This window comes from Delphinus delphis, chromosome 1, assembly GCF_949987515.2.
Source record: "Delphinus delphis chromosome 1, mDelDel1.2, whole genome shotgun sequence".
Classification (NCBI taxonomy): Eukaryota; Metazoa; Chordata; class Mammalia; order Artiodactyla; family Delphinidae; genus Delphinus; species Delphinus delphis.
Genome location: NC_082683.1, coordinates 17,677,903 through 17,701,998, shown reverse-complemented (window position 1 = coordinate 17,701,998; position 24,096 = coordinate 17,677,903). Strand labels below are relative to the sequence as shown.

General features: G+C 40.0%; 2 protein-coding genes across 3 annotated transcripts in view; one reads left to right on the top strand and one right to left on the bottom strand.

Annotated features, from left to right (window-relative positions):
• The window catches only part of KDM1A (lysine demethylase 1A), a 64,213-nt gene extending 46,274 nt beyond the window's left edge, over positions 1-17,939 (bottom strand). For both annotated transcript variants that reach the window (XM_060015794.1, XM_060015804.1), the window contains exons 1-2: positions 17,479-17,939; positions 9,403-9,568 (exon numbers count right to left, since the gene is read on the bottom strand). In XM_060015794.1, the coding sequence (XP_059871777.1) occupies positions 9,403-9,568; positions 17,479-17,832 (520 nt within the window). In that variant the 5' untranslated portion in view covers positions 17,833-17,939. The remainder of the gene's footprint in view (positions 1-9,402; positions 9,569-17,478) is intronic.
• A 3,973-nt stretch (positions 17,940-21,912) lies between these two features.
• TEX46 (testis expressed 46) lies at positions 21,913-23,792 on the top strand. Its single transcript, XM_059998799.1, has 2 exons — positions 21,913-22,104; positions 23,595-23,792. The coding sequence occupies exons 1-2, from the start codon at positions 21,913-21,915 to the stop codon at positions 23,790-23,792; spliced, it is 390 nt and encodes a 129-aa protein (XP_059854782.1).
• The last annotated feature ends 304 nt before the right edge of the window (positions 23,793-24,096 follow it).

The following is a 24,096-nucleotide window of genomic DNA, read 5'->3' as shown; positions in this document are numbered from 1 at the left end:
CAGTAGAGGCCTGCGTACCGCAAAAAAAAAAAAAAAAGTTTAAAAGGTGGCAGTAAAAATGGACAAGGTGAAGAGGCTGTGCACAGGAAGACACATGACTTTACAAGAGACTTGATGAAAGAGATAAGGGGCTTTCAAGACTCCAAGCTTCCAAAGTTCAGGAGAATAGTAATACAATGGAAAAAATGGGAAATCTGGGAGACAGGTTAGTAAAATTAAATGGAAATACTCTAAAGATGGTTGGAAATTAAAGACTAGAACTCACAAGTGAGAATGGGTATAAGAAATTTTAAATCAACATAGAGGTAAAAAATTTTGAAGCAGCTGTATGATTAATCTCATTAAGGAAAGTCACAGTTTCAAAGAGGAATTGGTCAACATAAATGATAAAAAAAGTAAAAAAGAAAAAATTGAGAAAAATGAATTATTGGTGACCATCACCAAGTTGTGCTGCCTTCCTGTCCCTGCTGTAGTGAGAGGTGGCTTAAAAACACCTTCAAGTATACCACTCTTGCTTGATACATCTCTTTCCTGCTAACTTTCTGACTATGATTTTTGGCAGAAGAATAAATCATCTACAGCAGCTCAAAGAAACGCAAAGCAAAGTAAACTGGGCTCAGAGAGGTAGACTAAACTATCCTGAAGGAAGAGCCTCGGGGGTTCCTCTGAAGCACATCAGAGGCATTTTAAAACACCTAACACTGATCAATACTCCCCAACAAAATTAACCAAAATGAAATCTCCAATTAGAGCAGCAATTCTAGGGTTACACTGTTGTTTAAAATAATGAACTGGGACTTCCCTGGTGGCACAGTGTTTAAGAATCCGCCTGCCAATGCAGGGGACATGGGTTCGAGTCCTGGTCCGGGAAGACCCTACATGCCGCAGAGCAACTAAGCCCGTGCGCCATAACCACTGAGCCTGCGTTCTAGAGCCCGCGAGCCACAACTACTGAGCCCACGTGCCACAACTACTGAAGCCCGCATGCCTAGAGCCCGTGCTTCGCAACAGAAGAAGCCACCACAATGAGAAGCCCACGCGCAGCAACAAAGACCTAACACAGCAAGTAAAATAAAATAAAGAACTAAGTCTAGAAAGCAGGAAAACCATGCTTCCTGAGGTAGGAGCCTGCCTGGAATTTTCTCACTGTACCACTGGAGGAGCTGTAGCACTGCTTTGCTCCTGAACTTAACACTGGGGCAGAACTGAGAAGCTCAGTAGTAGGGATCCTATATAAAAGAATGTAAAAGCCCTACAAGCTAGGGAAGAAAGCAAAGGTTTTGTAAGCCAATTGAAAGAACTGACTTTCTCACATGCTATTTCCCTCCACATTCCATAGATTTTCCTTACTTATTTTGTTGCAAAATCTTGGTTTGTAGTTCACTTTTCAAAATGTTGCAAAGAAAGCCCACAATTCAGATGCTATGTTATGTTGCTCAACTACCAAGCTTAAGCTGTGTTTGAGTACCGGTAGTTTTTTAAAAACAAAGCTTATTTTTCTAGTTATTTACCTGTTTTTAAAAAGGCCAATATGGAACTTTATTCTGGAGCTGCTATTAAAAGAACCATTATAACTTTTCACAACTGATAACCATGAATGTATTTCCCAACAAGAGAGTTCCCCTTTCCTGCTCATGTAACAGTTTTTCAGAACTCTGGCTATCTATATCTTCCCAGGCTATGATTAGAGGCTCCTTCCATCTTAAACATGATTTGAGTCTACAATGCTATGAAAAACATACAACTTCTTAGGCTTTAATTAATCATATGTATTTGTCTATCTTCAAATATCAGAAGATGCTAAAAAATAGCAAAATCAAAAATAATCCTATTTTCAAATGTTGAAAACCTCTGTGATCAGCAAATATGGCAAAATTTAATGTTATATCTCGATAGTTGATACATGGATTTACATTGTTATTCTCTGAGGAGAGAAAGTCTTTATTAGAAAGTATCAAGATTTGCCACTCCTCCTATGATTTATCATATAAAAGCTTAAAGAATTATCTATCTTGTAAAAAATGATCTATTCACATTATTGAAAATGGGCTACCACATACACTTTCCAGTTTCCAAAAGTGACAGAGTATGTATGTCAACCTAGTCCATTACCTAACCTGATTTTTTCCTGAGGAGAACACTGATCTGATGCAACTAGAGATTACCATACTAAGTGAAGTCAGAAAGAGAAAGACAAATACCATATGATATCACTTATATGTGGAATCTAAAATATGACACAAATGAACCTATCTAAGAAACAGGATCATGGACATAGAGAACAGACTGGTGGTTGCCAAGGGAAACGGGGTTGGGGGAAGGATGGAGTGGTAAGTTGGGGTTAGCAGATGTAAGCTTTTATATACAGAATGGATAAACAAGGTCCTACTGTACAGCACAGAGAACTATATTCAAAATCCTATGATAAACCATAATGGAAAAGAATATTTTAAAAAAGAATGTGTGTGTGTGTGTGTGTGTGTATATATATATATGTATAACTGAATCACTTTGCTGTGCAGCAGTGATTAACACAACACTGTAAATCACCTACACTTCAATAAAATAAATAAATTAAAAAAAAACAACACCGGGCTTCCCTGGTGGCGCAGTGGTTGAGAGTCCGCCTGCCGATGCAGGGAACACGGGTTCGTGCCCCGGTCCAGGAAGATCCCACATGCCGCGGAGCGGCTAGGCCTGTGAGCCATGGCTGCTGAGCCTGTGCGTCTGGAGCCTGTGCTCCACAACGAGAGAGGCCACAACAGTGAGAGGCCCGCGTACCACAAAAAAAAAAACAAAAACACCACCACCAACAACCCACCGTATTCCTGGTTCAACTGTGTTTAATAAATACAAAACATCTGTACACAAAAGTGGAGCCCATATCTTCTCATGTGATCCTCATATCAAGCCCCATTTTTCAGATGAGAAAATCCTCAAAGTATCCTGTTCTTCTATTATCCATGATCACACCAAATAAAGGATGGTAGCAAAAGAATACGAGATTACAAAAATAAAGTTGCTCAGCTAAACAAATTACTATTTTGCCTTAATAAAAAATAAAGCAAAATTATCAATAAAATAAAATCATTCATTAAGAAAAGCAGGTCAATCTCTAAAGACCAAACATAACTTGGTAGCATCTGATTCAATGGTTCTTATCAGCCAAAAGCAGTAAACAGTTAAAAATCAGGGCTCTCAAACTGCTTCATAAAAGCCTAACTTCATTCCTTCATGTTTAAAGTAAAACGTCCAAAATCCAATTTTGGGAAAAACATCTGAAAACAATTTCTGCAGTCTCACCATACTTTGTATATACTTTTATCGTACTGTTTCTTCATTGTTGTCAATTAATATCTGTAACCCTAAACTGGACTGTGAATTCTTTGCAGGAGGACCTAGTCTTCAGCCTTGAACCCTCAGAATCCAGCACCATGCCTGGAACAAAGCACTATAGTTTTACAATTAATGTATGTAGAATAAAGTGAATGAGGAGCTGCACATTTGTGAAAATCTTATTTTGTGTGGAAAATGTCTCTATAAAAATTTTCCCCTCCACACCACCAATCCCCTACCTTGTTGGGTTTCTTTTTTGTTTTTTTAACTCTTCCTGTAAGTAAAGAAGGATCTGAAGACTTCCTTCCTTTCCACCCTTTCTGCCTGTAAGTCTCTCTAAATTTTTACCCTGAAATGTAACATCTAAGAGTATTTTGCCTTCTATTATACATTTATGTATACATCTGTATCTCACACTAGGCTATAAATTATCTGAGAGTGGGGACCATGTGTTGGAGAGTAATATACATCTTGGTCCATTTTTAGTAATCTCTCAAAATACAAAAATTTTGTTGAATTGATCTAGGTTACCTTTTCGGCCTGTGACATTTTCCCCCAGCTCTCTAGTAAGTTATTCTGGAGCATAGTTCCAAATCAGAACACTGAAATGATGCTATAACAAAAAAAAAAAAAAAGGTGGTGCAGTGGTTAAGAATCCGCTTGTCAATGAAGGAGACACAGGTTCAAGCCCTGGTCCGGGAAGATCCCACATGCCGCGAAGCAACTAGGCTCGTGCGCCACAACTACTGAACCTGTGCTCTAGAGCCTGCGAGCCACAACTACTGAGCCCACATGCCACAACTACTGAAGCCCACACACCTAGAGCTCGTGCCCCACAATGAGAAGCCACTGCGATGAGAAGCAAGCGCACTGCAACGAAGAGTAGCCCCTGTTCGCCGCAACTAGAGAAATCCCGCAACGAAGACCCAACACAGCCAAAAATAAATAAATAAATAAATTTATTTTTTAAAAAAAGGCAAGAAAATTAATCCTAGGTCTGTTTTCTAAATGTATACACCATACTTCATATGATGAGAAAATCAAATGATTTCAGGCACTTAGTTGACACTAGCAGGCCAAAATGGCAACATAAACAACTCTTCAGGGATCAATTTCCTAGCAACTTCTACTAAACCTACAAAAAAGGGTCTCCTGCTGGGTATGGGGGCTGTGCACTTGTAGACATGGAGAGAGAAAAGGCTGGGATGTGCCACTTGAGAGTACTTACAGCCTGATAAACGAAAGTATTCACCTGAACTCTGACCATAACTATCCATGCTGCCAAATCCAGCACTTTTACTGACGGCAATCAGTATGACTGACTCATAGGAGAGATGATCAGGGTACTTTATAAACAAAGAATTATGAAAATATAAGGACCACTGTACAAATATTGGGACCAACCATTGATTTTTTTCTTTTAAAGTAAGGTCCATCTTCAGCTCTTCTCTGGTCAAATTCTATTATATCGAGTTCTAAAGGATAGTCCAAAAGATTCTGCCTTTTAGATTTTTGCTACAGCAAATAAAGCAACTCATCAAGTTTTCGGTCAATCTCTTGTCAACAGTATTTGTGATCAAATTTCACTGAATTTTAAGCTAAATTCTTCTACCCATACATGCACATTTTGTATATTTTATATAAATTTAGTATTTTTACTAATTCAGGTTGCATCTCCTTTTGTGTGATTTTTAAAAATACTTTCAATCTACAGCATGACTATTACATGAACAAGGCCTCCAAATTATTAAAACCATACAGAATTTTTTGTCATAGCAATCTCTCATATCTCATTGTTTTGTAATTTGTTTAAAAGCCTACATATCTTTCAAACACATACACCAAACACATCCAAAATTACCATGCACAACAGAGAAGAGAGCAAACACTTTCCTTTGTTATATTCTCACCAGAATCCTTATTTTAAACAAGGAGATAAAGTGATTCTTCCCACAGTCATTCAATAAAATGGAATATAATAAAGTCGTCACCGACCAGCTAACAATATCTAACAAAATTGATTTGAAGAGTTAATCAATGGTTAATGGAAGCCTTTGAGTTTCATTAGAGTATTAGCACAGCACTGAGTCTGGAAAAATGGTACACATACAGACACGTGCACATACATACATATATTTTAAACATACTTCTGATGTCTCTATTGAGAAATCCATTAACGTGAAGAAGTCTTAAGAAAGGCATCTTAAAAACCCATTTCAAATTTCATTTTATTTATTTTAGAGTAAGTTTCCATACAAATCTTAAGCTATACACAACTAAGCTACTTCTAATCCCAAATGTTAGAGTTCCTAAACAGTAATCCCAAACCAGAGTTCCTAAACAGTAATCCAATACAAAATTTAAATCCAGGAACTACTTAGTGAGATTTTTCTGGAAAATTTCAACTGCTGAAAGGCAGTGAGGGGAAAAAAACTATGTTTTGTATGAAAATAAAAAAGCTAAGTGCTAGCAAATTAGTTAACTTAGTAAAACCTCACTGAGGAATAATCTAAGGTATACAGGGTAACAACTGAGTCAAGAAGGGAAGAAAGCTTTTCTCCAATAGAAAGTTACTTTAACAGAGCAGCAATTATTCTAAACCAGTATGTAAACTCCAACCGAGATTTTACTCTATTTTATAGACGCTCACTATTATGTAACACCACTAATAACCAAACACTCAATTCGAAAAACAACCTGTTCAGGCTCAGTTGCCACTTTTATCTTGATAGAAAAGGTACTGGAAAACCAAATAAAACCATCGTTTGTTAAAACAAATATATTCAGAAGTGTATAGTAAATATAAAAATACATGGAAATGTTTAAGAAAACAGGTGAATTTTAAACATAAGCAGTAATATTTAGTATGAAAAATACATTTACCTATGTGACTACCACAGAACTAAATGCCACATTGTTATAATTAAAAACTGACAAATCTACAAACAGTGTTTAACCCAGAACAGAGAACTTTTTCTCAATTAAAAAACCTCTTTTTTTTTTTGGCCACACCGTGCAGGCTTGCAGGATCTTAGTTCCCAGACCAGGGATCGAACCTGGGCCCAGGCAGTGAAAGCGTCGAGTCCTAACCACTGGACCACCAGGGAATTCCTGAAACTCAAACCTCGTTTCCCCAAAAATTCAACTTTGATATTGAGAACATTTTTCCATTGATCAAAATCTAGTAAATTCAATTACCAAAATAGCCTAAATCACCTCTCCAATCCCAGTCTCTTTACTCCTTTACTTTGCCCTTATAGAGCACATAGATTGATTTTTCCAAAACACGTATTTTGGTATAGCACCTTCACTCAAAAAACCTCAGTGTTACCCGTGGCCAGATCCTCCTAGTGCTTAAAGCACATCAAGTTCAAATTCCTTAGCCTGGTAACCAAGGCTCCAACCTTCCTTTTTGGCCTCCTCTTAGAAGTCTCCTAGAGGAATCTTCTCCAGTCAAATCATTTTACCCACTGACTTCAGAATACCTTGTGCTTTCATAATTAACAAAATATTTTATTCTTCTTAAGATTAACACTGTGGACAGCAAAGCAAAATTTTCTAAACATGTTTAAAAGCTGGTAAGAATGAAATGTATTCAAACCTGATATATTTTAAGAGAGTAAGTTAATGTCTAGTTATCACCTAAAATAACTGAAAAGATTTGGTAAAGAACCAGACCCACATCTTCTCTCAAGATATTAAATACGCATATGGCAAGGCTTCCATTCAATTTCTGAATGAAAACTTAAGTGAAAGAACTAGTTCGGATAAGACAAGAGATTTTGGAAACCCTGGACAGTTTCTACATACTTGAACTTCCCTGATAATATTTATTCACCATGAGGACCCAAACTATTTCTAAATTCTGCAGGCCAGTAAGTTACCACTACTTTTCCAGGGTAAGTATTCCCTAATTCACCCTACAAATGTTTAAAAAAATTTTTTTGAGTTGTTTTAGAGGAAAAATAACTTTATTTTCATAACCACAAATTAATTGTACGTTTTGGCTGTTATCAGCACACCTCTGAGCACTGAAGATATCCTAAACTTAAGAAACAAAACTTTAACTTTCTCCAAAATATTAAATAGTTTAAAACTTAAACTAAACCACTGGATTAACATTAACTAGAACATAATGGCATAAAGACAGTTCCCCAGATCCTAAATCCCTTTGCTAAGATATTTACTTTTGGGGACTTCCCTGGTGGCGCAGTCGATAAGACTCCATGCTCCCAATGCAGGAGGCCCGGGTTTGATCCCTGGTCAGGGAACTAGATCCCACATGCATGCAACAACTAAGGAGCCCGCGAGCTGCAACTAAGGAGCCCGCCTGCCGCAACTAAGACCCAGCGCAACCAAATAAATAATTTTTAAAAAGATATTTACTCTTTGTAGGAACAATATCTGACATTTATGGAAGAAGGAAAACAAAATAAAAAACCTCTTTCACAAAAAAGAAAACACCAAGACTTGGTTTAAAATTCTCAGAGGACAAAGTGTATATCAACTTGATACTTTATGGTAAATCAGTTTCTTACTGGAGACACTGACAACTACACAAAAAAGAGGGTGAGGCAGTATCTGAGATATCAGATCATCTACTGAATAATAGAGTCCTTAAACTAAGAGATCAGCAGCCTCTGGAGCTATATAACAGCTATCAAAAGGATTATCCCCATGTATCTCATTGGCAAATCTACAGCAAAGGTAGAAAAAAAGAAAGGCAAGAATCAAAGAAGAATATAGAAGAAAGGAGTAGAGAGTCAAGGGAAGAGTTGGGAGTAAGGACAGAAAGAAGGGGAGAGTGCTAAATGTAAAAGACTAGGAAAAGGAGGAAAAAAAATCAACAAAAAGAGAGGAGGTGTTGTTGAGGTACCTTTGCCTCAGGGACATTACTCCCAAAGGTAATATACCACTCCCAGTAAGTAACTCTCCGATAAGTTATTTTAAGAAAGTTTTAGGAAAACCATTCTTAGGAAATCTGAGTCCTGAGAAGATTTAAACCCAGAATCTATCTTTTTCTAAATGCTCTCAAACTGTATTCTTTTATCACATTTTATTACAATTACTGTAAATTATAAATTTTTATTTTTGAGTTTTAGCTAGAATCTGTTTGATAAGTTCTAAATCTAAGTTTAAATTAACACCTGATTTGTAATGCTCTCTAAAGAATTGGTGAGGTGAATGGGCCTGGAGCTACTGGAAATACAGAAAGTATTTTAATGAGAAGAACTTAGTAAAAATTCGAAGTCAAGAAGAGTTAAAGAGTAGCCATTAAAGGCAGAAGATATGAAATATTAATTAAGATTCTACTTTTGTTTGGTCTCTCCAAAACAAAAGGGTATTCCTAATTGGTCTGGGTATCCTCAGTAGGACTCACTGAGGTGATGTTAGTGAGAATTCTTTTAAAATGTTTGAACCTCTGAAAACAGTACTACAGGCTCCAATAATCTTTCAATGTCATAGGGAAGATTGTGTGACCTTAGAATCTCTTCACAGCCTTTTCTTATACCATTCTTTTGACTGGAGGCTCAATAACTAAACAATAACAGGCACTTAAGTCTTTTCTTTTTGACTTCAGAATGTATTTTTATCTTTGTTCACCAGGAAAAGACCCTTTTCAAAACTGATCCACACCACGAAGGTTTCACCTGAAAGTATCTAACCATGAAGTAAATGGCATAATTTAGCCGGAATAATTTCTGAATCATTCTATCTCTAAATTCTGAATCAGAGTTATCACTGAAAGGTTTGGTTCTTCGCGTTTGGCTTTCTGTGCACTTTCTCCAACTTTTCAGCTGCCTTACACAGCCATTATCCTTCTACCCTCATTCTTTACTTTCCTCCTATATGTACAGACACACACAAAAAGAATGTCAGTACCACTATGTATATATGCATGTATATTTATGTGTGTATACATGTATATGTGCATACACACAAAAATACACATGGCCAATATAAGAGTATAAACCAAAGACATAAACAACATTGCAGAATAGGAATAAATTCATTTATTCTTATTTCTAAGATAAAACAAAACTGTGGTTAGTTACTATAACTCACCAGATGGTTCCTCAGGCTCACTTTCATTTTCTTCCTCAGGTGGGGCTTGAGGGGGTGGTGGGGGAAGCTTCTTTTCCTTCTCTGCTTTAGCATTTCTCTCTTCTTCTGAATAATACTCATCTTCTGAGAGGTTGGCCAAACTTTCATCCATCTCTCTGTACTCTACCTATATGGAGATTATACCAGGGAAAGCTAAATACAATGGACATCTAAAGTCAGAAACTCAGTTTGGAACCATCAGTAAATATGAATTGTTTTCTAACTTCAATTTTTAAGGAAAATAAGCAAATAACAAGGAACAAGCTAGCTCATAATAGGTAACCATTAAAAACAAAATCTCTCATGAAATAATCTTGTGTCAGTTCAGATTTAGCCCAAACTGTAACTTTTACATCATAGTACTGAAATTCAAATCAATGACTCTGAGGCTCTCTACAAATAAAAATTAATTGTGTGTTTGTGTGTGGATCTATACATATGTATATATCATGTTCACATACTGGAAGTTTCAACAAAAGACTAAGCTAGCCCTCAGTCAGACAAAAATACAGTTAGCTAGAATAACAAGTCTGTCTAATGCCAATCTGTACTTCTAACTACTATTCCATAGGTAGATAGCAAAAGAATTCTAGAGGGCTTCCCTGGTGGCGCAGTGGTTGAGAGTCCGCCTGCAGATACAGGGGACATGGGTTCGTGCCCCGGTCGGGGAGGATCCCGCATGCCGTGGAGTGGCTAGGCCCGTGGGCCATGGCCGCTGGGCCTGCGCGTCCGGAGCCTGTGCTCCGCAACGGGAGAGGCCACGGCAGTGAGAGGCCTGCGTACTGGGAAAAAAAAAAAAAAAAAAGAATTCTAGAAACCAAATTGAGGAGTGGGGAGGGTGGGCAGGGAATAAAAATTGCAAATGGCAATAGTCAAACTGAAACAATAAAACGGTACATTTGCTTAAAACAAAAACATAAACAAAACACTGGTGACCTAAGAGAGTTGAATGATGAGAGCAAAGAATCCTTATTACAACAAATTAAGGAGTAAGTCATGTGGATATGGAGACTACAAGCCTTACTACTAATTCACACCCGTTACAAAGGGGAAAACCAGGTAATAAGTAGAAAGAGGAAGCAGTCTTAATGAATGTTTTATTGGGGGGTAAAGCAACTTAGGATAGGGAAGATTATTATGGACCGCTTTGTTAAAATGTGTAATGTGGTATTACAAATAGTCATCAACCTTGGAACACTGTCAAATCATCATTTTGACCCCTACCCTAACAAGGAAGCTACAGAAACAAGAGCTCTCTATTCTGGACTGAATGAAAAAATAAAACGAATAAAATAAAAAGTATTTATTGGAGGTGGAGACAGGGCAAAGACAACATGGCTTCCAAATATATTAGATTTCTGAAATGCATCGTCCTGTGGATTACAGTGAATGTAATCTATTTTAACTTTCGAAATATCTTTGAAATTGCTCCAGATGGCTGGCTGCTATTATCTGTCGTCTTCTTTTTTTTTTAAGTGACATGACCACAGGATTTGGGTGGTGGGGCAGTAGGTAGCTAGGGGAGGTAAGAGTTTTACTGAAAACAGGGATTGGGTTAGAAAATGGAAACAATTATGGATAAATTGAATAGTTTTGACCTGTGCTCTAAGAATTTTATTTAACACATGAATAACTGTATTTATCTATCAAATACTGAACTGAGAACATGGCACAATGGAGAAAATGATTATGAATGAGTATCTCTGCCCTTAATAAACTGAAACTCTAGTTGCAAACAAAAAAACCTGATCAGGTAAACATCTCAGAGACTTTACAATAAAATCTCCCCAAAATGCAGATAACAAACTTTATCCTACTTGACTGAGATTAAACTGTTAGGAACAGACCTCAGGATAATGGGTAAAGCAGCAAGGAGGGAAAAAAGTTTCAGAGGGAGCTGGGTTAGAAAATGTAATACATGTTTACAGTATGCAGCTTCCTTTCACCTTTTACCCCTCAACGGTGCTTGATCTCTCCCTGACCCAAAGATTCAGCCCTTTAATCCCCTGCCCATCAATCCTACCCATTCAATCAATAATCACTTAACAAGTGCCTACTGTGGAACTGGGCAATGTGCAAATTCTGAGACAAACACAAACAATAATATACGATCCTCTCTACTGAATTAGTTCAGCTTTTGCCTAAGACACCACGCCCTTTGAAGGAAAAATGAATCCAAGATTAAAGTTAGAGAAACACTGCATTTTTTATAGGCCCCCTCTAGGAGAGTCATAATACATGTTAAAAGTACTGAGAAGTTTCACAGCAAAAACAATCTTCTTAAATATTGTTTAATCCAATGTTTTGATGTAATAACTACTAACAAGGAATACACCTGGAAGAGGCTGGTCTAGAGTTCTTAGCTTTCAAGAAAAAAAGGACATCAGAAAAATACCTAGAGATAGGAGTAAGAATATCTAAGGTAGTATTTAACAACAACAGAAAAAGAACTGTGTTCCACAGAACTCTTGGATTTTTGGAGGATTTCATTTACTAATTTTAAAGTGTATTTTTAAGATGAGTACTCATATGTTAAACCAAACCATAACCCTTTAGAGATCACCAACATATGAAGTTGTACTACTGAGGTAACTCAATTTTGGGTAGACTGAAGAATAAAATTTCTTCTGCCATCTCTGTTCAACTGAGAGAGTGTCCTGAGATGGCAAGACAAGCTAAAAACAAAGGAAACAACCTTTTGCACTACCACTACTTGTCAATCAGTACAATACTTCATAAACAAAATACAGAAATTATTGAAGCTGCAACTATTTATTATGCTTAACCTCCACTCCCAAATTTGGCTCTACCAAAATAGCCTCATTGTCTCAAAGACTGACAACTAAAATAAATGTTATAAATTTAAACTTCATATAAAACAGGCAAGTAGTATTTTATTTTGGGATTGTGCATAAAATTATATTTTGTAAAAAAGGATTTCCCCACTTACGAAAAAGTTTAAAAATCATCTGAAAGAATCATACAAACTCTAAAAAATAAGAATTATTCCCCTGACAAAAAGAATGGATGCTATGAACATAAAGGATTGGGAATCTTTTATCCCTAAGTAAAATCCTCTGAGACTTGAGAGGTTCTACAACTACTTATAACCAAGTACAAAAAGGTGTCCCAACAGGCAGATGAGTCAGTAGGGTACTTGTTCTTACCTGTACATCCGTGACTCTCAAATTTGTATCTCTAGTCCTCCTATCTCTTCCACACCCTTGCTACAGTGATTCATTCACTTCCCAACCACCTTAAAGCTCCAGTCTTTTAACAGTGCTTCCTTGTAATTCACCTAGGGTACAAGTGCCAGATTAATTGTCCAAATACACTGTATTTTCAGATAGTTTAACAAATGAATGCCCAAACTGTCAAAACAGCATATAAACACTCTAGCTCTAATTAGTCAAATTTACCTCTAATCATTTTCTAACACACTCGTCAAAATCATCCCTAAACTCCCTAAAAGCTACTCCCACCTTTTCTGTAAATCCAATGTCTAAAACTCAAGGCCCACCTCCTCTGCAAATTACTCCCTAAGTCTTCCAAACTTACAAATATATCTTTCCCTTCTCTAAATTCTCATAGCACTTATACTTCATAATCTAGTGCAATGCTGTCTGACAGAATTTTCTGAGATAATGGAAATGTTCTGTATCTGTGCGTCCAATAAGGTAGCACTAGCCACCTGTGGCTATTGAGCACTTACCATGTGGCTATTTAGGATTAAATAAAAATTAAAAATTCAGTTCCCTCAATCTACTAGCCACATGGTAAGTGCTCAATAGCCATAGGTGGCTAGTGGCTACCATCCTGGACAGCACATATTTAGTATTTGGCTCTCTACAACCTAGATACAACTCTGCAACATACTGGTCCCTCCAACTTATCTTGCTCCTAGAAGAACCTCATTTCCAATTAAATTCATTTGCCCATTGTTCCCAACATTCAGTTGTCCACTCTGGACTCCCTGTTGCTTCTCAAACCACTTTCTATTATATTCCAAGCATTTTTCACTTCCTTTTCTTCCCTAGTAGTACTTAAATCACTGGGTACCTACTTACTTATGCCAGACACTGCAATAAGCATTTTATTTACATTATATCTAAACCTAATAATGTTACAAGGTAGGATTTATTTTTCTGAGGAAAAGGAATCACAGGAGGATGAGTTAACTCCAGAAGTCCATCCTTTTCCAGAACACTTTTAAAAATTCTGTCCTTTTTCAAGGCCCAGCTCAAGACTGCCATTCCTTAAGCTGTGTGGTGTTCCCAAAGTCTCAGCCCAATTTAACAATTTCAAACCTTAAATAGTTTGCCATAATGTTAGCATAGACATTCAGAGGTGAATTTATGCTGAAACTAATGAAACTTAAGCCTCAGGGACCTTCAATTGCATGGACTCCTTCCAATACCCTGAACCTAATTTTGATTACATAATTATATATATATTTACTTATTTATATAATTATATACATGTTTATGCATATATAAATTTTTTTAAAAAGAGGGCTCCCCCCAGGGACTTCCCTGGCAGTCCAGTGGTTAAGACTTATTGCTTCCATTGCAGGGGGCATGGGTTCAATCCCTGGTCGGGGAACTAAGATACCATATGCTGCACGGTGTGGCAAAAAAAAGTGTCCCTCCCCAAAATGAATAAGCTCCCAGGCTATAAAATATAGATATATCCCCTGCATAAACTCTTGAGGCAAGGTCTTGAAGCAAGGTCTATCTACAGTGGACTCAGCTTCCATTTTACTCCTTTATGGATACTCTATCCCTTGAGGTCTGTTTCCTCTGGTTCCCAAGACTAGCTATGAATACGTAGGTCAGCTTCCCCAGTTCTTTACTTCCTAGTTGCTCACCAAATAAACACATAACCCATTTTTCTTTTGAGAGTTTCAGAGCTAATCACAAAGGAAAATTAAACACAGGAGAATTACAAAGAAATCTTACAGCAAGCCCCAAATTAATCTAGATTCAACACAATCCCAATCAGAATTTCAGCTGCCTTTTTGCAAAAATTGATAAACTGATCCTAAAATTTATATGGAAATGCAAGAGATACAGAATAGCCAAAACAATCTTGAAAAAGAACAAAGCTGGAGAACTCACACTTCCTGATTTCAAAACATATTGCCAAACTACAGTAATCAGGACAGTGTGGTACTGGCATAAGAACAGAAATATAGATCAATGGGATAGAATTGAGAGTGGAAAAATAAACCCTTACATTTATGGTCAATCAACAAGGGTGTCAATCATTCAAAGGGGAGAGAACAGCCTTCAACAAATTGTGTTGGGACAAGTGGATACACACATGCAAAAGAATGCCACGTACAAAAATTGACTCCAAAATGATCACAGACCTAAATGCAAGAGCTAAAACTCTTAGAAGAAAACATAGGAGTAAATCTTTATGACACTGGATTAGGCAATGGTTTCTTAGATGGAACACTAGAAGCAAAAGGGACAAAAGAAAAAATAAACTGGAAATCAAAATTTAAAGCTTTTGTAATCACCGTATATACAGAACTCTAACTACTCAACAATAAAAAGACAACACAATTTAAAGATGAGCCAAGGCTATGAATAGACATTTCACCAAAAATATATATAAATGGCCAATAAGGACAAGAAAAGATACTCAATTCAACATTTTTAGCCTACATATTAAAACCACAATGAGATAGCACTTCACACCCACTAGGATGGCTATAATAAAAAGACATTATCAAGTGTCAATAAGATTGGAGAAATCGGAACTCTCAAATATTGCTGGTGGGAATGTAAAATGATGTGGCTGCTATGGAAAACTGTTTGGCAGCTCCTCTATAAGTTAAACAGAGATACCATACCACCCAGCAATTCCACTCCTAGGTATCATACCTAAGAGAACCAAAAACATGTTCACACAAACTGTACACAAATGTTCACAGCAGCATTATTCACAACAGCCAAAAAGTGGAGATGTCTGTAAAATGATGAATGGATAAACAAAATGTGGTATATTCGTACACTGGGATATTATTTGGCAAGTGAGCTATCAAGTACTGAATGGAAGTACTACAACATGGATGAACCTTGAAAACATGCTAAAGCCAGACACAAAAGGCCACATGCTATACGGTTCCATTTACATAAAATGTCCAAAAAAGGCAAATCCACAATGACACAAAGATTAGTGAATGCCAGGGGCTGGAGCCAAGGATGAATGGAGAGTGCCTGCTAATGGTACAGGTGTCTTTTGGGGGTGATGAAAATATCCTACAATTGACTGTAGGATATTGTGCTGGTTGTACAACTTTGTGAATATGCTAATAATCACTGAATTACATACTCAAAAATGGTAAATTTTATGGTATGTGAATTATCTCAATAAACCTGTTTTTAAAAAAAATATCTGAGGGACTTCCCTGGTGGCTCAGTGGTTAAGACCCCGTGCTCCCAATGCAGGGGGCCTGGGTTGGATCCCTCCTCAGGGAATTAGATCCCACATGCATGCTGCAACTAAGAGTTCACATGCCACAACTAAGGAGCCTGTGTGCTGCAACTAAGCAGCTGGCAAGCCACAACTAAGGAGCCCGTGTGCAGCAACTAAGAGACCCAGCATGCAGGTATGCATGCATAAATAAATAAGACACCTCGTTCTCTTAAAAAAAAAAAATCTTATCATCTGGTTTCTGGCCAAATTTTCTATTGAAATAGTTAAATCAAAACCCAATTGGGCTTCTATCCTCTATTTCATTTCAGAGAATTGGGAGTTGCCAACCTATGCGTTGGTTAAACCGCACCCCCCCCACAAAGACTTCCCTCCTTTATACTTGGAGTAAGGTATTCTTGGAGAGAGATCTCTCAAAACTGGGCAATTCAATCTGAGGGCTCTCAATCTGGGCAATACTCAAGAAGCTCCTCATACACACTGACTTGGTATATCCACTTAAATTATATAGAGATAGAAAACTTGTAATATGCATAAATTACATAATTTTAAATATTAGTTACTTAAAATTATATGTACATATACTTCCAGTTTTTTCAACTGTACCATGAAATCTCCAGAAAAGGGCCATGTCTAAAGTCTGTGCCCTACTACTGCCCCAGTGCCCTGCTCACTGTTGGTGTCACATGTGGTCCTTTGTTTCAGAGGCTGATGCTACCATATCACATTGTAAGTGTAGGGCTTACATTCCAGTTCCATCACTTACTTAGTTTTGCGACTCTGGGCAAGCTGCTTAAACTGCATGCCTCAGCTTACTCATTCCTGAAATGGGGCTAGCAAAACCTGCCAGTTGGTGTTTAGCAAAAATAAAAAGTTGGTGATGCTTTGAACACAGCATCTGGCACCCAGAGATGTGAGTCTGTATATACTGTCCCGTGACAAAGCCTTTTCTTGCCGTATATTTACACCTTGACTAATTGATATTAACCCTCTTAATCAGCTTCCTCATTTGTAAAACTACATCAAAAGATCGTTGACAGGATAAAAGGACAAAGAGCAAAACTCTCTAGCACACAGCAAAGGGCTCAAAAAAAAAAAAAAAAGTTCCTTTTTTCCGGTCTTCAAGGCTAAGGCAATTTCTTTAGCATCACCCTACAGCCTCAACGTGCTCCCGGCCGAAACACATAAATATTGCTGAGCAGCTTCCAGACACATCTGTGGTCAAACAAATGATGTATGTCTCCAGCAAGGCCAACCATAACTCCACGTCAGGGAGCCATTTTTCCCAGTCAAGAAAATGAAAAGGTGTACGAGATGTAAATGAGTAAATACCCCTTCCCGAGATCCCCCTTTCCCAGGACGGCCTGGTCCCGGCATGAAGACGCATTCACCACCGCAAAGACCTTCCCTTCTCCCACCTCACCCAGCCAGCTAGTGGAGAGGTGGGTGGAGGTCGGTGACTGGGGAGGTCGGGGGGCATGGGGCTCAAGGCCCAAGACCGGGGCTCGCGGGGGTGGGGGTAATGCGGGCTGGACAACCTCGGGGAAGCTTGGCATTGGGATTTGCGGTTCGAGGGCGGGGATCGGGCCTCACCTTCGCCCGCTTGCGCCGACTGGTCCGTCGCCCCTCCGGAGTCTCTGCGATTCCCGTTTCCATGGGGGTCGCAGACCCAGGCACGACGGTAGGCCCAGCTTGAGGCCCGGCGGACCCCGGCGGCTCAGCCAGGCCCCCGGGGGGCGAGGACCGCGGGGGCTCCTTCTTGCGGGGAGTGCGCTCCCCGGCCGCCCCCGGCCCGGCTTCGGCAGGGCCGGACAGGCCCGCGGGCGGCGCGGCCACCTCAGAGCCGTTCTCCGAGCCGCCCGCTGCCCCGGCACCGGCCTCCGACCCGGCCGCCGCCGCCGCTGCCGCCGCCGCCGCCGCGGCTGCTGCCTTCTTCCCAGACAACATCTCGGGCCGCCTGGCTGCGGACGGCCGTAAGGGCCGCTCGGTCTGTCGGTCCGTGAGTCCGGAGTCGCCTCGCTTCACTTCACACAGTCCGCGCGCTGCCAACCGCCGCCGCGTATGCACGCGCTAAGCGCGCTCCGCGCGCTCCCGCCGCGCCAGAACAATAAAGCCCGAGACGCCCACGGCCCCGCCCTCCCCGCTGCCATAGAGCGGCGTCCTCGAGGCTAGAGCGGCGCCATGGCAAATTGCACGAAGCTTTCCTAGAGCGTCTCCTTAGCCGTCGGGGTCGGTCCCAGCACGGTCCCCATTCTAGGGCTTCTGGGCCAGACTCTACCTCCGAGAGCAACCATTTCCTCCTGGGACTTGCGTGTATTCATAAATTCATTCGTTCATTCACTCATTCATTCATTCACCTACTCATTCGTCAGGTCAACCAATATTTATTAATGCTTACTACGTGACAAAGGTTTAATTATGAAGTTCTTGCTCTCAAAGAGCTTACAGGGGAAAACACTGATATGTAACTAGTAGATCATCGTATTTACTATTCATAATTGTCGTGCTTCGACTGGGGAAATCTTGGAGAGCAAATGAGTTTCGAGGTAATAAAATGGACAAAAGTTAGGAAATCCAGATATGAGTCCAAACGGGATTGCCATTGCCTCCGGGGCTTTGTTCATGCTCTGTCTTCTGTCTGGACCCCCTCCCCATTTGCACTTCCTCACTCGCACCTCTTCCCACTCCTATGCTCCCATCCCCACATACATGACGGCTTTCCACTCCAGGTTAATTCTTTCTAATGTCGCTGATGGTGGTGGCGGTTTATTCTTTTAATACCTCCAGGAATCCTTCACTGACCCAACACTGGAACAGGCCTTGTGTTCTTCAAGCTTATTTCCTCTAGGACACAGAGCTGTAATCGCTTTTTTACAAGTTTGTGTCTTCAAAGTATAATTCTCAAAAAATACTTCCATTTATACGTGAAGTTCAAGAACTGGTAAAACTAATCTCTAGTGATAGAATCCAATCAGTGGTTGCCTGGGATGAGGGTGGGGGTTGACTTCAAGAGAGCTGGAAAGGACTTGCTGGGGGTGATGGAAATGTTTTCTATCTTGACTGGGGCGTGTATACATTAGTCAAAACTCATTGAACTACACACGTAAAATAGGTGTATTTTATTTTATGTCGATTTTACATCAAAGAAGTTGAATTTTTTTTTTTAAACTAAGCTAACAGAAAAAAAGAGACAATTAAGTTCAGGAAAACTAAAAGCTATGCCAGAAAGAAAGTGTAATCATAATACAACACATGGTTCAGCTGTGAACTACACTGACAGGTCTATAATAACATAAGCAATGAATATTGTTTTAACCAAAGGGATAGAATTATATGGGGAGAATGGAGGAAAGAGAAACTTTGTGGAGGAGAGGGGTGAGAGGGGTTTACAGAAGAGGGGACAAAGTGGGAATGGAGGCGGTTCTACATAGGAGCTAAATACCCAGATTCCATCATGAAAAGATAGTATATAATTTCAAAATTGAGAAATTCAGAAATAACAGTATAAGCATACTACTCAGATATATCAAGATAAACACCAGGAGGAATAGCTAGAAGAGTTGAAATTGGTTGTTTGAGTCGTAGAATGTGAGGGTGGGAAGGGATGAGATAAGAGATGGAAACTTGTTTGTTTTAAACCCTGTAGTTCTATCTGACTGGCTTGCATGTTTAGTAGTTTGATAAAATTTAAAATTAGATTTTAAAAATATGCATATCCTTTGACCCAACAATTCCACTTTCAGGAAAACATTCTAGGGAAATGTTTAAGTATGTGTAGAAAGATTTAACTTTAAAGTGTTGGGCTTCCCTGGTGGTGCAGTGGTTAAGAATCCACCTGCCAATGCAGGGCACATGGGTTCAAACCCTGGTCTGGGAAGATACCACATGCCGCAGAGCAACTAAGCCCGTGTGCCACAACTACTGAGCTTGCACTCTAGAACTCGCGAGCCACAACTACTGAGCCCATGTGCCACAACTACTGAAGCCCGCGCGCCTAGAGCCTGTGCTCTGCAACAAGAGAAGCCACCTTAAGGAGAGGCCTGTGCACTGCAACGAAGAGTAGCCGCCTCCGCTCGCTACCACTAAAAAGAAAGCCCTCATGCAGCAACGAAGACCCAAGGCAGCCAAAAGTAAATAGATAAATAAATTTATTTTTTTAAAAAAGTGTTATCTCAGGTCCCTAAGACCCAACAAGTGACAACTAATTGAATATATTAGAATAACATAATCATTAAAATTTACATTTGAACATAAAGAACTCCCATACAAAATAGTGAGCACATGTCAAAGATTTATTTAATTCATTCTTTGTTTTTTTAACTTTTTTAAAAAATTAATTTATTTATTTTTGGCTGCGTTGAGTGTTGTTGCTGCACACGGGCTTTCTCTAGTTGTAGCGCAGGGGCTACTCTTCATTGCGGTGGCCTCTCTTGCAGAGCACGGGCTCCAGGCACCCGGGCTTCAGCAGTTGTGGCATGTGGGCTCAGTAGTTGTGGCTTGTGGGCTCTAGAGCGCAGGCTCAGTAGTTGTGGAGCACGGGCTTAGTTGCTCCATGGCTTGTGGGATCTTCCTGGACCAGGGATCGAACCTGCGTCCCCTGCATTGGCAGGTGGATTCTTAACTACTGCACTACCAAGGAAGTCCCTTAACTCGTTTTTGAGAGAACAGCAGGAGGATAAAGATGGGTCAAAGGAAAATATGAGAAACATAATATAGTCACTGGTCAGTGGAACACAGAATGCTGGAATAAGACTGCAAAGTTGAATAAGAAAAAAAATAATGTCCTACAAGGCCATAAAACTGTAAACTTTGAGGTTATCTTTTCTGTCAGACAGAATTCATTTGCATCTATTTGGAAACAAAAATCATTTGCAACTTATCCATTTTTTTTCCCAGAAGTAACTAATTCATTAAAAATTTTTAATTTAATTCACTGTAAATTAATTTTTTAAATTGTAGTAAAATACATATAGCATAAAATTTACCATCTTAACCATTTTTAAGTGTACAGTTCACTAGTGTTAAGTCCGTTCACATGGTTCTGCAAAGAATCCGCTTACATGGTTCTGCAAAGAATCTGAAGAACCCTTTTCATCTTGTAAAACTCTGTACCCACTAGACGACAACTCATCATTCCCCTCTGCTCCCAGCCCCTGCCAACCACCATTCTACTTTCTGTCTCTATAAATTTGACCGCACTAGATAGCTCATATAAGTGAATCAAATAGCTTTTGCTTTTTGCTTATTTCACTTAGCATAATGTCGTCAAAGTTCATCCATGTTGTAACGTGTCAGAATTTCCTTCCTTTTTAAGGCTAATCCCACTGTATGTATATACAACATTTCGCTTATCCATTTATCTGCTGATGGATTTTGGGGTTGCTTCCACCTTTTGGCTATTGTGAATAATACTGCTATGAACGTGGGTGTACAAATATCTCTTCAAGACCCTGCTTTCAATTTTTGGGATATACCCAAGTGAAATTGGTGGAGCAACTTTTCCATCTGACTTTACAGAGTCAGGACCCTAATCAATATTAAATATTAAACCCAATAAAATTTCCTTCCCCTAAAGCATCAGGTGACAAACAAGTGGGCCAGTTAGCCAATATCCTAATATGACTGTGAACGAGCTTGCAGAAATCTTCTTGCCTTATTTCCAAGTTTTGGATAATTTTTCTTCGCTGTCTCCCTCTCTACAAGGGTAGAGGCTCTGTACTGCTGGCCAGTTGATCCCCAGCGACTAGGCCCAGAAGTACTGTTGAATGACTGAGGTATCATGAAAGCCTACATCATTTGGCTGTTGTGAGGATGTCATGAGATGATGCTTGTGAACTGCCTGTCAAAGTCTGGCACATAGTGGCTGCTTAAGACCTAGGAGTAGTCAGTATTATTGTTATGCGGCAGCTGGGGGTGGGGGCCGGTTATGACTCAGAGGAGGGGGCAGCCATGACTCCTGTCATGGAGGGCAACTGTCCCAGATGGGAGACAGGCAGGGCCTTGGGGCCTGGGTGCTTCCAAGCCATAATGCTGGGGGAGCTAATGTCTCTTTTTAGGAATCTCCATGGGACATTTGCTTCCTCAGGCACCATAGGAGCACTGATGGCTTGGCTGATCAGCTATAAGCCAGCCTTGTTTGGGTTCCTATTACTTCTGCTGTTGCTTAGCAACTGGCTGGTCAAGTACGAACTCAAGCCCACGCCCCCAGAGCCCCAGCAGGTGAGCAAGAGGGACCTTAGCTTCAGCTGAGAGTGATGGGATAGTCGCAGCCAGACTGGGGGGTGGGAAGACAGAGAAGGTGTCAGGACAATGCAGCAAGACGAAGGAATCCGACTCTGGTCTAAGACCTTGCTCTGCAGCTCCCTCTTGGGTGATAGAGGACAAAGCACTTCCTTCACAAAGTTTCAGTTGCCTCAGCTGAAGAATAGGGCCCATCCCAGACTCTTGTACTTCATGTTTGATGACAACATGCTTTGACAACAGTAACAACTGCTTTAAAGTGGGAAAAATTAAAATGGATAAATTTAAAAACATGTATAACGTAGATAAATCTCTAAAACTGAATAATGAAGACAGCAGAAATGTACCTAGATTATGACGTCTTTTATGTAAAGTTAAAAAACATGCAAAACAATATCCTGCCTAGTTTATGGATGCCTATGTATAGTGAAAGTACATTAAGGCAGGATTTCTCAGCCTCTGCACGATTGACATTTGGGGCTGGATAAGTCTTTGTGATGAGAGACTCTCCTGTGCAATGCTGAATTTTTGGCAGCATCCCTAGCCTCTACCCACAAGATGCCAGTAGCACTCCTCACGCCTCTTGTGGCAACCAAATATTTCTCCAGACATTGCCAAATGTCCCCAGGGGAGGGCAAAATAGCCTCCCACTGAGAACTGGTGTAAAGTGGTGTAAAGAAATGCATGGAAAAAATAAATACCACATTCAGGATTGCAGTTGAGATAAGGTTCAGGGAGGGAGGGGAACACTCTAGGAGCAGAATCCACAGAGGACTTCAGTTACCGTTGTGATATTTTAGGGATCATGGGTATTTGTTGTAATATTTACTTTTTTTGCATGTCCGAAATATTTAATTCTTAAATGGTTTTAAAGACTAGGAATTTGTAGCTGAATCCTAAAAAAAAAAAAAAATTGTGTCCTTACCAACTGCATGCAGTGGTGGGGGAGGGAGCAGATAAAGATGACAGAGATAAGAGCATTTCATGAGACCACTGAGACTTGGAGATTTTATGAGGCCTGACTAAACTCTCAAAGAGGCATGTTGAGAAAAGCACAAGCTCTGGAGACACATATATTTGGGTTAAGGGTTTTAAGTCCTCCGTGGGTGCAGATTAGCCGGCCGTTTCACTTATTCCTGTGAACCAAAGGCAGCTCTGGATCCTGGGAGTTTGGGGACTTTCATGCAGGCTGGGTGATGCTGAGAAAGGGACCTTCCCTCACTGGGCCCCATTCTCTCACCCACAAGATGTGGCAAAGAGGATCTCCTTAGATGCTGGTCGTGAAATTGATTGAGATGATTGTAACTCAACTGGCATGGGAAAGGATTATCACTATTAACCAACTTTTCCTCTTTTCGTGGTGATGGGGAGTTTAGGAAGAGAAGACAAAGACTTGTGAGGCCAAACCCAAGAGCAACTGCCTGAATACAAAAGAAGTGGAGAGGCTGCACACCTGCTTTGCCCTCCAGGACAAGATCCTTGAACGGCTTATGTTCAGTGAAATGAAGCTGAAGGTCTTAGAAAATCAGATGTGCATTGTATGGAATAGAATGACTCACCACAAGCGGTCAAGCCGACGGTGGACTTTTCCAGCGGGGAAACACAGAATGAGGAGACGGGAATCTATGTTCTCCATCATCTCTGACTGCACTTCCAATCCCCCCTAACGAGGTCCCAGAGACTGTGGTGGGCTAGCCTCTTCTGTTGTTACCTTTCCTCAGTAAAGCCCAGTCAGAGACCATTGAATTTTCTTAGTAAATCACACTGGAGAGGAGGATTAGAGGCTGAAATTCATCGCCTCTTGAAAAGAAGTTTGTGCTCACCAGGTCAGCCACATAGCACCCTATGACACAACCTGATGGGAGCTCTTGAACCCAGCCCTTCCTCTCTTTCAGTTGGACCACCTTGACCCTGGTCCAGGGCCCTCTACCTGTTCACCTTGAGTCTTTCAACAGCCTCCCCAGTGCTGTC

Coding starts and splice junctions, on each gene's coding strand:
- TEX46 (XM_059998799.1), top strand. CDS start 21,913: ATGCTGGGGGAGCTAATGTCTCTTTTTAGGAATCTCCATGGGACATTT. Junction 22,105..23,594: donor CGCCCCCAGAGCCCCAGCAG/GTGAGCAAGAGG, acceptor TTTGCCCTCCAG/GACAAGATCCTTGAACGGCT.